An 11,670-nucleotide genomic window follows, 5' to 3' on the forward strand; every position below is an offset into this window, starting at 1 on the left:
AAACACAGTGGAATATTATTAAGTGTGGTAGTATCTATCCTTAAAAATCTCACCCATACTGAGAGAAGCCTGTCCAAAGACAAAGTTCCAGGAGTCTTTAGGGTACAGGTCAATCATTGTGATTCCAACAATACAAAAAGCATCTTTTGGTTTCCTATTCCCCAGGAATCGCAGCAGGTCACCTACATTTTACCAGAAGACAACAATAACAAAGCAATATCAGTGCAATTTAAGGTTCAATGATTGAAGAAATGTATTTATCATTAAACAACACGAGGTTGCACAACAACATGTTTATTTTTTACCCCTCATTCTCTTGCATTTCGACATGGAAAGTGCCCAAAACCCTCCCAATAGATATGGTAAAATGAAGGCTAGCTTTAGGTACTCACCAGTGAGGATCTGAAGGTTGTGCGAGTTACTGTTAACCCTAAAAGAGCATCCTGTCTTAGCCACAGTAACCGCCGGCAGAAACTTGACAGAAAGCCCATAGAAGAAGGCCTGGCAGTATTCTCTGAGCCACTCCATATACTGGTCTGTCTGCGGCCCTGCCTCCCCAAAGGAGCCTACAAAAAATATAGTGTAGAATTAAGGCCTGCCAACCCTGTAACATGCTGTCCATGTCTCATCCATCTGTGTAGCCCACAATGTAGAATGTAATTCATTGCATCTCTTGTCATTCAGGGACATGATGTAGCATGCATTTTAAGTGCTCATGGACTATGTGTTATTATACCGACATTGGAAAATAGCGAATATGCACATACTTACATGTTCTTTCCTTAAAAAATGCCCATCTTATCAGGGCTAATGCTGTGAGAACATTTTCACAAACACCCACATACTTGACAAGGACTGAGGAATACAGACACTCTAGCTTCACCACGCACACAAACATACCCACCTATGGTTTGAATATAAATAGTATTCTGGCTTGCATTCGGGGTCTTGCGGTAAGGGTCTCTGTAGAAGCTCTGGAAGTCTTGAGGCTCCTCGGGGTGAGCGTTAATCCAGTCAGAGTCAGAGTGCAATGTGATGGGTTGGAAAAGGGAACCTGGGTGCCCTGGGTGGAATCCTTCCTCCAAGAGACGCCTTTCTTCTTTTGTGTACTTGCTGTAAAGTTTTGCCAAGTCCTGACGATTGGAGACCAAAGCTGTCTGCAGTGTCTCCACAGAGTGCTGGATCACCTTCATCTGCGGGACAGATATACAGCATCACCATGGTTACAGATGAAGTCAAGTTGAATTTTGTAACATAGCTTTGCTATCATGGCTACCTTGGTATACTGGTATACTGGTATACCCCTGATTCTGAATCAGGGGTATACCAGTATTGATAATAACCGTGATATTTAAAGAGTGAAATATTGATATTATATTAATAATTCACATATGATAATATTGTGTACACTATCCGGTGCCTCTTAAATAATTTCTTTTAGTTCTCCCTTAGTGGTTCACACTCCAACATAGTAGGTGCTGGTAATCCATTTGCCAAAAAAGACACAAAACAAACAATATAAGTTAAAGATGAATTTGACTAATAATGTTATTATCTTTATTTTGTTACATTTTCTTGAAATATCATGATAATATAGTTATTGTGAATTCTTTCTCACCACAATAATCGTGTAATGAAAATCTGATATTGTTATCATCCTATTCTGAAGATTAAATGTGTCCTGGTTATATCCACCAAAATAGAACACAGCAAAGCAAAATATATGTTACAGAAACTATTAGACAGTATATATATATATACATATTGGATAGAAATTTATAAGTTTATTAAAATACTAAACTACAGCACATTGAGGGTATACAAAATAGACACTTAAATTAACAAAATATTTGCTAAATTGCAGTGTACAAACATGTTCTGAGGACCACACAAGTGCAAATAGTGTGTAAGTAGACATAAATAGTAAAAACCCGCCTGGAGAGACGCTGTCCATCTATTTCAGATACAATATATCCTGATAAACTCCAGCCAGCAGCACACATTAGACGACAGGAAAACCCCTTTCATGGACGCTCTATGAAAACCTCCCTTTAACGACAAACGCATCAACTTATTGAACACACAAACGGGATCCTTCGCCCCGATGTTGACAGGCAGTCCACCATGGTGTTGACACCGGAAGCCGTCTCAGCCCTGTGTTCCATCCGATGACGTCAGGTAAACAGAGGGGAGGAGCTCTTCACTTGAGGCGACATTTGACGACAAGCGAAGAAGACGGGCTCACTACTATGGCACACCTAACGACCGCGGAGCGTCAGTTACCCGACGTTAACGGTTAATGTATTTTCAACTTTGCTCGTTCAGTTGTTGTTGTTTTTTTTTAGCGCCGGGCTGCTGTCAAGTACAGGCAACAGTTCACCACAGTTAACGGCGAGGGGACGGAATACGAAAGCGGAAGAACTTTCCGTAGTTAGCTTGACAAGTAGCTGGTGTAACGCTGCACGGTAGCGGCCAGCAGGCTAGCTGCTCCCTCTCCTGTCGTTTCCCGGAGCTCCTCGAGATTTCACGGCGTCAACGAGAATACCTGGTAGTTAACAGTTAGCTGGTTGTCTTTCAAACGCCCAGAGGCAGTTTGTACCACCGCCGAGGCGTAGGCAGGGCGGACTGGACTTGGAGCAGTGACAGGTCGGAACTAACCCGTAGCTGAGGTTGGTGCTACGCTGCGGCGAGCTGTGTTTGAGCCGGCTGGAGACACTCACACATCAGTGACTGTGTGATGAGCTGAGAGGGAGCTGGTCATACTGAGTCTCTGCGAAATGGTCGTGGAGCTGTAACATAGCCAAAGCTTTAAAATAAGATATCTCAGTCCGGCTCACAAGGAGGGTCAACCTTTCGCTTTGCCAAAAACAAAACAAAAAGCACCCGTGAAGACTGCAGAAATGCTGACTGACAACAGGTAACTACATTAACCCGCTTCTTTTTTTACACATACAATATTACACCTGATAATTGTAGCACTTTATTGTAACGTAGATCACTATTACAACAATCAAAAGCCAAGATGATGCCCTAGACAGTTCAGGCTGACAGTGTAGTATTAATGTAATATCCACATTGTATGTTCAGTGTGTGTGTTCATCAATGTATTCTCATAATGGGAGTGCCACATGTCTGATCATGTAACTGCCTGAGTGTGAGTTGCTATTTTTGGTTCCTCTTCGTGTTTTCTCTTTTAGATACTCTGCCTTTCTCCGCCCAACCCCCCACCCTGCATCGTTTCTGTCACACTGTGTTTTTTTTTCCTCCACTTTTATGTTCACTCTACTGCGCTCACAATACTCTCTGTTCCTCCCATTTCGCTTTTTGCACAGGAAACGACACCGTAGCTGTGACAGTGAGGAGGACCAGCAGCTGAGTCCCCAGGCCAAGAGGTCAGGAGGGGGTCCCAGCCTGCTTGTTTCGGATTTGGACTCAGAGGTGAGACTGACTTGACCATCACACAGATATAAGTTGATCCAGATTCCATCGTTTGGGAGTGGATTTAGCTTTCTGCTGTTAAGGTCATTTATTCTCTTAGTTTATGTAACGCCCATTGACATTTATTAGCAATCTGGCATCATGCATACAAATACAGGTGACTCTGCATTGCACATGTAACGCACCACTATCAGGGCAACCTCCGAATGTTTTATTTAAAGCTTCTGCATCCATCCGTGAAACTACACTTCAGAGCCCGTGTCTGTTCTGTGTTCGCAGTCTTCCAGCAGTGACAGCAGTAACGGGATCAGCAGTCCAGAGAGAGCAATAGTGGCCACCACCAGGCCATGCATACACAGCCAGAACAACCGCATCACCCAGCACTCCCTCAGCCCAAAGCCTGAAGACTCTGCTAGCTCCTTGCAGCATGGTTTCCATGGCGACGGCAGCAGTGTCTCCTATGACTACATCAACAGAGTCCTGAGGGAGGCGCACTTCAGCAGTCTGCAGACCAGAGGGCGTCCAGGCTCAACATGACCGTGACCTCTGACCCCTCTCCTGACCTTTGGTCCCTCGCCCATCAGTGCTGACACTGCTGGCACGGTGGCTCCTCCTTGAAAGCCTCAAGCGACACACTCGGGTCAGGGGGGAAGGGGATGACGTGTGGGGAGGTTTACAGATTTTGGGCGCAAAGGCTCATCCCCACCTCACTATGTACCATTTGTCAAGACCATAAGCACATCCGCCTTTCCATGGCCCAGCCACTGTGGTTTTCTGTGCAGTATTGATGTGTATGTGTGTTTGTGTGTGTGCACGCACCCTGTGCACTTTATAAAGAGGTATCGTTCTCTTTACATGCGTGCGTTGATGCGTGGACATTTTCATTGGTGCTAATCACAAGAAAAGTGTGATGAAGATGATCCAAAGTGCTTGCAAAACTAAATAAAGCTAAGCACTTTACTCAATAACTCCTCATTCTGTTTACTCTCGACTGGGGAAGTCAGTCGCATGTTTGTATTTGTGAAGAGGGAGTTGTAGTGATCCCATTCACAAAAGAAGTTCATGGAGGCCAACGGATTCACTCCCAAGGAGCATTATTAAAACAAACAAGTAAAATAACATTTTAGGCCTTATTTGTTTTCTTTAACCAAAGTGGTAAATACTGTATCTGCAGTTACTTTCACTATCTAAATTAATCTATGTTTTGGTGTGGCAGGTCAGTAGGTTCAAGGTAATGGAACAGAGATTCCTCATGAGCCTCACCACCAAAGTCCAACCTCAGATTAGACCCAGGCTAATTATAGAGTTGTGAGAGCAGGCAGTGGAGTCTGCAGCTCAGGCAGCGTCATGCTCAGCACAGTAATTCTAACAAAAACAGCCTCAAGGAAACACTCTAAATCAATTTGTAACCATGTGTTTACTTCTGTAACATTTTACACATCGTGTGTTTCGTAAGCCTGTCAGCCATACTTGTTTCTGTATGGTTTAATAAGACCAGCACACTGTGTTGCAAATAAAATGAGATGTGAAAGTGATTAATATTTTATGTAATTTTCCAAATCATTTGACATTGAAATAAAGCGTTGCTGAAAGGAGGTCTTTAGAGTTCTATGAAGTACAGTATAACAAGACTCATTTATGTAGTGGTTAGTGCTGTAGCAAAAATACAGCATGTTTTATTGTTCTTCAGCCTGTCCAACAGCATAGCTCGTGTTCACTGACACAAAATACATCAGTAGTGCTTATTGTACACATCAGCAGGTTGAAGTACCATCTGGGCATGTACTTTGTACTGTGTTCCACAGTACTCAACACCAATATGTAACTGAAATGATATAATGAAGGTAATCTCTTTATTTGGTGACATGAGCGACTGAAATCAGATATCTTGCGTTATGCTGACTGTAGATGTTTTGACAGTTCCACACTTCACTTATGCACACAGAAAATCTCAATAATTCACTTTTCCATTAGTTCTCCAAACTGTTCTTTAAATCGTAGACATGCACTCTACAGCCACTCACAGGTATGTTTAGGATAGACATAATAAATAATTTGTAAACTAACACTCATAACATTTACATTTACATAATTGCTTAGTACCAAAAAATATGGAAGACAACTCATTTGTAGGTTTAGGAGTCCATAAGAAAAGCAACTGTAGTGCAAATTACAGATTGAGGGATTCTCCCCTCAGAGGTTTAGGAAGTGCTGCAGAGGCCTAAGAGTTGTTTCAGTTAGCTAAAAGGAATCCTGAGATAAAGCAATAATAACCTGTAATTCAATACAACCATTCCTGGGAAATACTGTTCAGAAATTACACCTCAGCCAACAAACTCAGTTTACAGACCAGGTATGACAACCATGACGGATGAGGGCAGTCATCCATACTCTTGACCCAAACTGCTCCTTAAATACAACTTCTAAGGAGGCACTATACAGATAAGAACAGGAAACCCAATTCTAACATGACGTGAATATGCCGTGTGTATATATATATAGTTATAACCTTACAGATCTGATCTCGGTTTATAAAATTAAATAGATTTCTGAAAAGGATATACACAATGACATCATTGGTTTTGGTGCGACAGTACCAGCTGTAAAAAGTTGGTCAAAAGTTGAGAAATGAGAAGGCTGATACCGGTTGGCTGCTAATTGACAGAGCGTTGTCACTGGTTTTACAGACGTTGATACTGTTATGCACAGCTGGATTCTCCCTTAAGCTGTCATCTGTCATGTCTGGCGCTCTCTCACACAGGGGCCTCCCCTTGGTCACCAGCTCCATACCGCTGAACAGGGACAGTCTGCTCAGACAGGGCTGCTCCCTCTGGGGCTCAGCGGTAGGAGAAGAGCTCCTGTCTGCGTTAAGCTCGGAGTCTTCAGCCACCAATTCAGCCTCAGCAGTCCTGACTGGCTCTACCTGGTTTTGAACTAACTCTTGCTGAACGGGAGAAGGTTTCTCCTCATCAGCGTCATTCATCAGCTCCCCTGGGGAGTCTCTCTGCGCCGAGGCCAGAGTGGAAGGGGAAGATGGGTGATCTGGTGGTTGTGTGACAGCTGTGGGTGAGATGTCAGGCAGACAGTGGTTGAGGTTGGTGTTGTCAGCAGAGTGGGTTGGTAGTAAAGGGTCTGAGTATGTAGTTGTAGGAAGCTGATTAGTTGTTGCGTGATGGCTGCTGTTCGCTGTATCCTGTCTGGGAGCGTGTGGAGACCCGCCCATCAGAGCCTCAAACTGTCGCAGGATCTGGTAAGAGGAGATAAAGACAAATAGATTACAGCATTTTGAGTATTATCTAGTTCTGTCCTATCAGTCTTCACCATGTGGAGCTTTCTCTTTATGCGTCTCCTACCTTGGTGGCTTTGTTGGCCACCGGTCCTGGAGCCCCCTCACTCAACTGGCGGAGCTTTCGTTGTGTAGCTGCAAACATTTGTTCCAGAGAGAGGAGGTCAGAGGTCAGGAGGCAGGAAACAGCACACAGTGCTCGCTGCAGGATTGGAGGAAGACAAAGATATCCGTATTAGGATTACACAGCATCATGAAGAAAACCTGGATCTTCAGTGAATTCTATCCATTGTTACCATCTTAACAGTGTTTGAGGGATCTTGAAGCTTGCATGAGAGCAACTCCAGCACAACCTCACAATTGAGAGTGGAGCACCTGGACAACAGAAACACCGAAGTCACATCACATCACATCAGCATTCAAATAGACAAATAATATAGTTGGTAAAGGGAGAGGCAGCTGTATTCTCAGTCTGATTTTAGATGCTCTCACTCTTTGATGAAGTGCTGGCTTTCCTCTCTGGACAGGAAAACTCTGGATCCTTCAGTCAGTCTGCTGATGAGTGCCATCTCCTGGCCACAGTCCCCCAACTGCAAAGCTTCCACCCTGGACAGCAGACAGCGTATGAGACAGAAATGTCAATGATGTGGAGAAAGGGAGAATATGTGGGGTTTATCTTATGTTAACACTGCCACTCACCGTTCTGATAGGTCCCCACTGCTCTCTCTACTGGCGCCAGACTGGCTCCCAGTACCAGCTGACTTGCTGCCCACAGAGGCCCTGCTGTTAGCGGCAATATCCTGAGAAGAGTTGTGCGAGGAGCTGTTGCCGCTGTCGGTCTCTTCCCATCCGCCTCCTACCTGCCCTGGGCACCGCTGGGTCAACGCTGTGGTGGACGCACACGGTAGTGAGATTCAAGCCTTCCATTTAGAAACCTAAGCCCATGTTTCCATCGCACCAGCATCTCACCTTTTGGTTTGCGAGCAGGCAGGTTATAGGCACACGCGGGCACGGCCACCTCTATGGGCGCAGACGGCGCAACTACGGCCCGGTAATGGTTGTCATGGAGACGGATGCCCTGGTGCTCAGTTGGGGGAAGCACAGCACTGGCCACTACCTCTGCAGCCTTCTGGATCTTATCCAGCAGTGAGTCACTGCCTGCTGGGAAGCACAGGTACAGACAGTACAAAAGGTACAGAAATGTACACAGACGATAAGCTTGATTGGATTTGTATGCAGTGTGTGTGTGTGTGTGGTGTGTGTGTGGTCGTGTGTGTGTGTGTGTGTGTGTGGTGGTTTGTCGGACTCACCTGTCCCCTGCTTGCCTGGACTGTATCCAAAGCCTTGCATTCCTGACCTGTGGGAAGTTGCTGAGCCCATACCTGCACAGAAAGACACACAGAAGACATATTGTACTCAGGGCTTTAGGTTCACAAAATACAAAAGAACCTTATGTAACTGATTAAAATCCATTAATCTCCTTATAGACACTCTAATATGTCAGATGATGTACAGTATCATTACATATAAAAGGACAATTTGAGTGTGTCCAAGTTTTATTAGGGTATCCATATCTGTAACCCCAGTGCAATGTGACAGTGTAATTAGGTGATTAGTGTGAAGTATAGTCTTTGTTATTAAATGAAGGGCTTGTTTTTTACTCACCCATTTTTGGGGGAGCCAGGTTGAGCGGGGAGATGCCGCTTTTTGTGGAAATTGTATCTGTGAAAAGCAACCTGGCCACTTCCTGCAACCAGAACAAGTCAAATTGTAGTGCGTTTGCGCAGCTGTCACAGATATATGATTGACATTATGATTATACACACAACCTCACCTGGGCTGCATTTCTCACTTTCTGGTACAATGCTGTGCCGTGGATAGGATCAGGAGGGCCGCTGTAAACTTAAAAAGCACAACACCCGACAGCGAGTGAGTACTGAGGTGACGGAGCAGCCCCACAGTGATGAGAGTTAAATGGAGCTAAAAGCACAATGTCTAACCTGATGCTTGCTGGATGAAGGTGGAGTTCCTTCTAAGTTCTGTCAGGAAATGGTTTGAGCCATGATCGCAAAGATGGACAAAGATCTTCAGCACCTAACACAACAGAAGCATAAACGGAACAGAGTTACTCACACACAGGAAACGGAGGAAACATAAAAAGCCTTACACATTGCGGCTACATTACACAGCTCTATCGAACATACTACACACAGAAACTTGAATAATATCGCTGTCCTTACCTTCAGTTTGACGTGGCAGGACTGCACCTGGAGCCTTTCCAGAAGGTACTCCAATAAACACTGACCATAACCTAAAGACTCATGGGAGATTTCTACAGTGTGACAGCGGTTAAGGGTAATACTGTAGTGTAATAGAGTCAGTATGTCTAATCTGGACAAAGTCTTCCCTGGTTAGAATACAAAAACATTTAAAAGGCACGAGCTTTGTTATGTGACATACCATCGAGCAATGGATTTCAATGTTCACACTAACAGCCTTACATTCTCTCTAAATACGCTTAACATTTAATCAAAAGTCCCTTGTTCACACTTGTGTAGACCACAGATGACATCCGGCAGCTATCGGCTAAGGAGGTTTCTTTGCATGTGTCGTGTGAGCCACCTATCATAGGTGTGTAATGTCCAGAAGAGGCTGCCAAAGGATACTTCCAATCTCTTGGAAAAGGTAGCCAGGACAGGGGTTTTCATCATCTGCTGTAGCCTTCATCAGAGTTGGGACCTTCATTGGGTGGAACAGATTTTAAAAGTGTGATACTAAATCACAAGTTCAAAGCTGACAGTAAGGGACTGTGTTACACCCAATGAGAACTGCACAGTCCACACATCATGAGACTATAACCCAGCCTGGTACTTCAGTTTGATTCATGGTGAAACAGATACAGATGGACACAAGCTTGGTATGACACCAGGAGAACCGGGTTAGGTTTGGACTAACAAGCAGTTTATACCAGTGCTATGTGCCAGTCTGCTGCTTTTAGACTTCAACGAAACAAGCTCAAGGTCAGCTGACAAAAAAAAAAGCTGGCAAATATATTTAACTACCAAATGTGTTTCTTCTTGCTGTTAGCGAGCAGGCTACTCGCAAGCTAGTGATGGCACAACTTAACAGATACAAACAGACACGTTAACGTGCGCCATATTCGCCGTCCTCCGTCCAGCCGTTCACGGGTTTCACAAGTAACGTTAGTGACGACCGTAAACAGCACTTACTTTCTGAAGAAAGGCCAACCGTTCCATAAACGCTGCCATGATTTAGCAATCCTGGCTGCGGGCTACTCATCTTCCTCGTAGGGCTACGAGGGGAGGGCGGGGCTTGAGGTGACAGCTAGGAAATCTTACAGTCTATTGGCGGGCTCGATGCGCTCGAGGTCGAAAAACAGCGAATCAAATTGAGGAACGCTAGAGCTGACACTTTGATTGACAGGAGGATGAGCCAATCACATCACCGAACATTGTGCAGGACGTTTCCTTCATGACAGGGTCAACAATATGGCGCTAACCATGGCTTACAGAAATGCTTTATCTGGTGGTTGATGTGTATTTTTCATTGAAATGCTTTATGAGTTTGCTAGTACATTTAACAAACCGTAAAGCAGCGTCGGTTTTTTGAATTATCAGCTCGTATTTATCGTGCTCGTCAGCTGATAAAGGACCTTTGTTAACACCTGAGCAGCGACCATGTCTGGGTCAAATGTCTGGAGTCGCAGTCGAGAGAAAATAAGACTTTTCCCCGAACTGTTTGCACAGTGTGCTGGAGAGGTAAGCACCGACAGAGGGGAGCTGTTAAAAGAGAAATGTTGCACTTCTGTGAATAGTTAACTTAGCATTGAAATTCCCCCCAGTTGGCTGCTTATACTACTTAAAGCCACTTAACATCATGAAAACAACAGTTTACCCCCACAGTCAATTAATACTGTAGCACCACAGGTAAACATCCATTATGCAGGTTACAACAACACGCCTGTTACGTTATTATAAAGCACTTGGTTGTTTGTATGTTTTATTTATATAATTAAGATGAAAAAATAAATTAGCATTGGATAAAAATGCACTGTGTTGTAAAATCATACAGAATTAAAATAAAAACCTTTAATAATAATGTATAGTACTGAAGAAAAGTTACACTATTACACATAAGAAAAGATTGTATATGAGCATATAGACAAATACACACCATGTTCACAGTAAACATTGTGTACAATATAACTAAGTAGGAGTTGTAAGAACTAGGTAGTGAGAATGACAGCAAAGTGTAACAGAAACTAGACTTTTCATTTTATATGGGAAATTGTCTTGTAAATCACAGAATCTCCTAATATCCTGAATAGATATGTAAAAATGAGATAGCTGACTTTGTTTTCCTCTGTCAACCTCTGTGTGATTCAGGCAGCAGTGTATGGGAAGTGTGTGGCAGCTACCACAACAGGCAGACAGGAGCTGAAGAAGGACCTGTGTGCCAAGGAATTTGAAGCACTAAAGACCTGCTTTATAAGTGCAGTAAGTGACTGTCAGCTATCCTTCTACCAGTCTTATGTAGTTGTGATAGATGGTCATCACTTTAAAGATATTTTTTTAATTTCAGGCCAAGAAAAAAGCCAAATGAATGGAAACTGTCCTGACTTTGTGAGCAGCAAATTCAGTGGACCGCCCTCAACCGTTCAGAGCTGTGGGAGAAGACAAGAAGTGTTGATTGATTGCTGGAAGCATATTGTTGTATCTTGATGATAGCACTACTTCAAATTGGCACTGTAAATAAACTGAATGTCTTTTTTTGACATTGTTGAGATGGAGACTGCATGTTGTTGCAAATCCTGGTAGCACTGCTACATTCTTCCATATGCGACACTGATAGATTTCTGTAAATATACAGTGGTGAATAAAACATTGCTGCTAGTATCTGCCTTTATTGTGTGAACACAGACTAAC

General features: G+C 43.7%; 4 protein-coding genes across 5 annotated transcripts in view; 2 read left to right on the forward strand and 2 right to left on the reverse strand.

The window, feature by feature from the left end:
* Nucleotides 1–2,168, reverse strand: part of LOC118328018 (archaemetzincin-2) — a 3,733-nt gene extending 1,565 nt beyond the window's left edge. The window contains exons 1-4 of the mRNA XM_035661613.1: nucleotides 1,936–2,168; nucleotides 905–1,193; nucleotides 393–566; nucleotides 54–182 (exon numbers count right to left, since the gene is read on the reverse strand). Coding sequence (XP_035517506.1) covers nucleotides 54–182; nucleotides 393–566; nucleotides 905–1,193 — 592 coding nt within the window. The 5' untranslated portion in view covers nucleotides 1,936–2,168. The remainder of the gene's footprint in view (nucleotides 1–53; nucleotides 183–392; nucleotides 567–904; nucleotides 1,194–1,935) is intronic.
* Nucleotides 2,169–2,200: 32 nt separating this feature from the next.
* On the forward strand, nucleotides 2,201–5,030 carry si:dkey-21c1.1 (protein FAM104A-like). Its single transcript, XM_035661624.1, has 3 exons — nucleotides 2,201–2,917; nucleotides 3,333–3,438; nucleotides 3,718–5,030. The coding sequence occupies exons 1-3, from the start codon at nucleotides 2,901–2,903 to the stop codon at nucleotides 3,973–3,975; spliced, it is 381 nt and encodes a 126-aa protein (XP_035517517.1). The 5' UTR covers nucleotides 2,201–2,900; the 3' UTR covers nucleotides 3,976–5,030.
* Nucleotides 5,031–5,079: 49 nt separating this feature from the next.
* Nucleotides 5,080–10,063, reverse strand: tepsin (TEPSIN adaptor related protein complex 4 accessory protein). 2 transcript variants are annotated; one of them, XM_035661546.1, is made up of 13 exons: nucleotides 9,955–10,063; nucleotides 9,391–9,463; nucleotides 8,965–9,056; nucleotides 8,725–8,818; nucleotides 8,559–8,626; nucleotides 8,390–8,471; nucleotides 8,035–8,106; nucleotides 7,694–7,882; nucleotides 7,424–7,610; nucleotides 7,217–7,330; nucleotides 7,021–7,099; nucleotides 6,792–6,926; nucleotides 5,080–6,685 (listed from the first exon to the last, which is right to left on the reverse strand). In XM_035661546.1, the coding sequence occupies exons 1-13, from the start codon at nucleotides 9,991–9,993 to the stop codon at nucleotides 6,053–6,055; spliced, it is 1,857 nt and encodes a 618-aa protein (XP_035517439.1). In that variant the 5' UTR covers nucleotides 9,994–10,063; the 3' UTR covers nucleotides 5,080–6,052. The 2 variants fall into 2 exon arrangements, with proteins under 2 accessions (XP_035517439.1, XP_035517431.1); XM_035661538.1 differs by having other exon boundaries at nucleotides 7,694–7,885.
* A 51-nt stretch (nucleotides 10,064–10,114) lies between these two features.
* On the forward strand, nucleotides 10,115–11,637 carry ndufaf8 (NADH:ubiquinone oxidoreductase complex assembly factor 8). The gene is made up of 3 exons (XM_035661637.1): nucleotides 10,115–10,503; nucleotides 11,131–11,241; nucleotides 11,327–11,637. Exons 1-3 carry the CDS (start codon nucleotides 10,423–10,425, stop codon nucleotides 11,345–11,347), a joined length of 213 nt encoding a protein of 70 aa, XP_035517530.1. The 5' UTR covers nucleotides 10,115–10,422; the 3' UTR covers nucleotides 11,348–11,637.
* Nucleotides 11,638–11,670: the final 33 nt, after the last annotated feature.

This window comes from Morone saxatilis, unplaced genomic scaffold (assembly GCF_004916995.1).
Source record: "Morone saxatilis isolate NCDOM2014 unplaced genomic scaffold, NCSU_SB_2.0 Contig1, whole genome shotgun sequence".
Classification (NCBI taxonomy): Eukaryota; Metazoa; Chordata; class Actinopteri; family Moronidae; genus Morone; species Morone saxatilis.

Coding starts and splice junctions, on each gene's coding strand:
- ndufaf8 (XM_035661637.1), top strand. CDS start 10,423: ATGTCTGGGTCAAATGTCTGGAGTCGCAGTCGAGAGAAAATAAGACTT. Junction 10,504..11,130: donor TTGCACAGTGTGCTGGAGAG/GTAAGCACCGAC, acceptor TGTGTGATTCAG/GCAGCAGTGTATGGGAAGTG. Junction 11,242..11,326: donor AGACCTGCTTTATAAGTGCA/GTAAGTGACTGT, acceptor TTTTAATTTCAG/GCCAAGAAAAAAGCCAAATG.
- tepsin (XM_035661538.1), bottom strand. CDS start 9,993: ATGGCAGCGTTTATGGAACGGTTGGCCTTTCTTCAGAAA. Junction 9,464..9,954: donor GGTTGGCCTTTCTTCAGAAA/GTAAGTGCTGTT, acceptor CACCCAATGAAG/GTCCCAACTCTGATGAAGGC. Junction 8,107..8,389: donor CCTGGCTCCCCCAAAAATGG/GTGAGTAAAAAA, acceptor CTTTCTGTGCAG/GTATGGGCTCAGCAACTTCC.
- si:dkey-21c1.1 (XM_035661624.1), top strand. Junction 3,439..3,717: donor TTTCGGATTTGGACTCAGAG/GTGAGACTGACT, acceptor CTGTGTTCGCAG/TCTTCCAGCAGTGACAGCAG.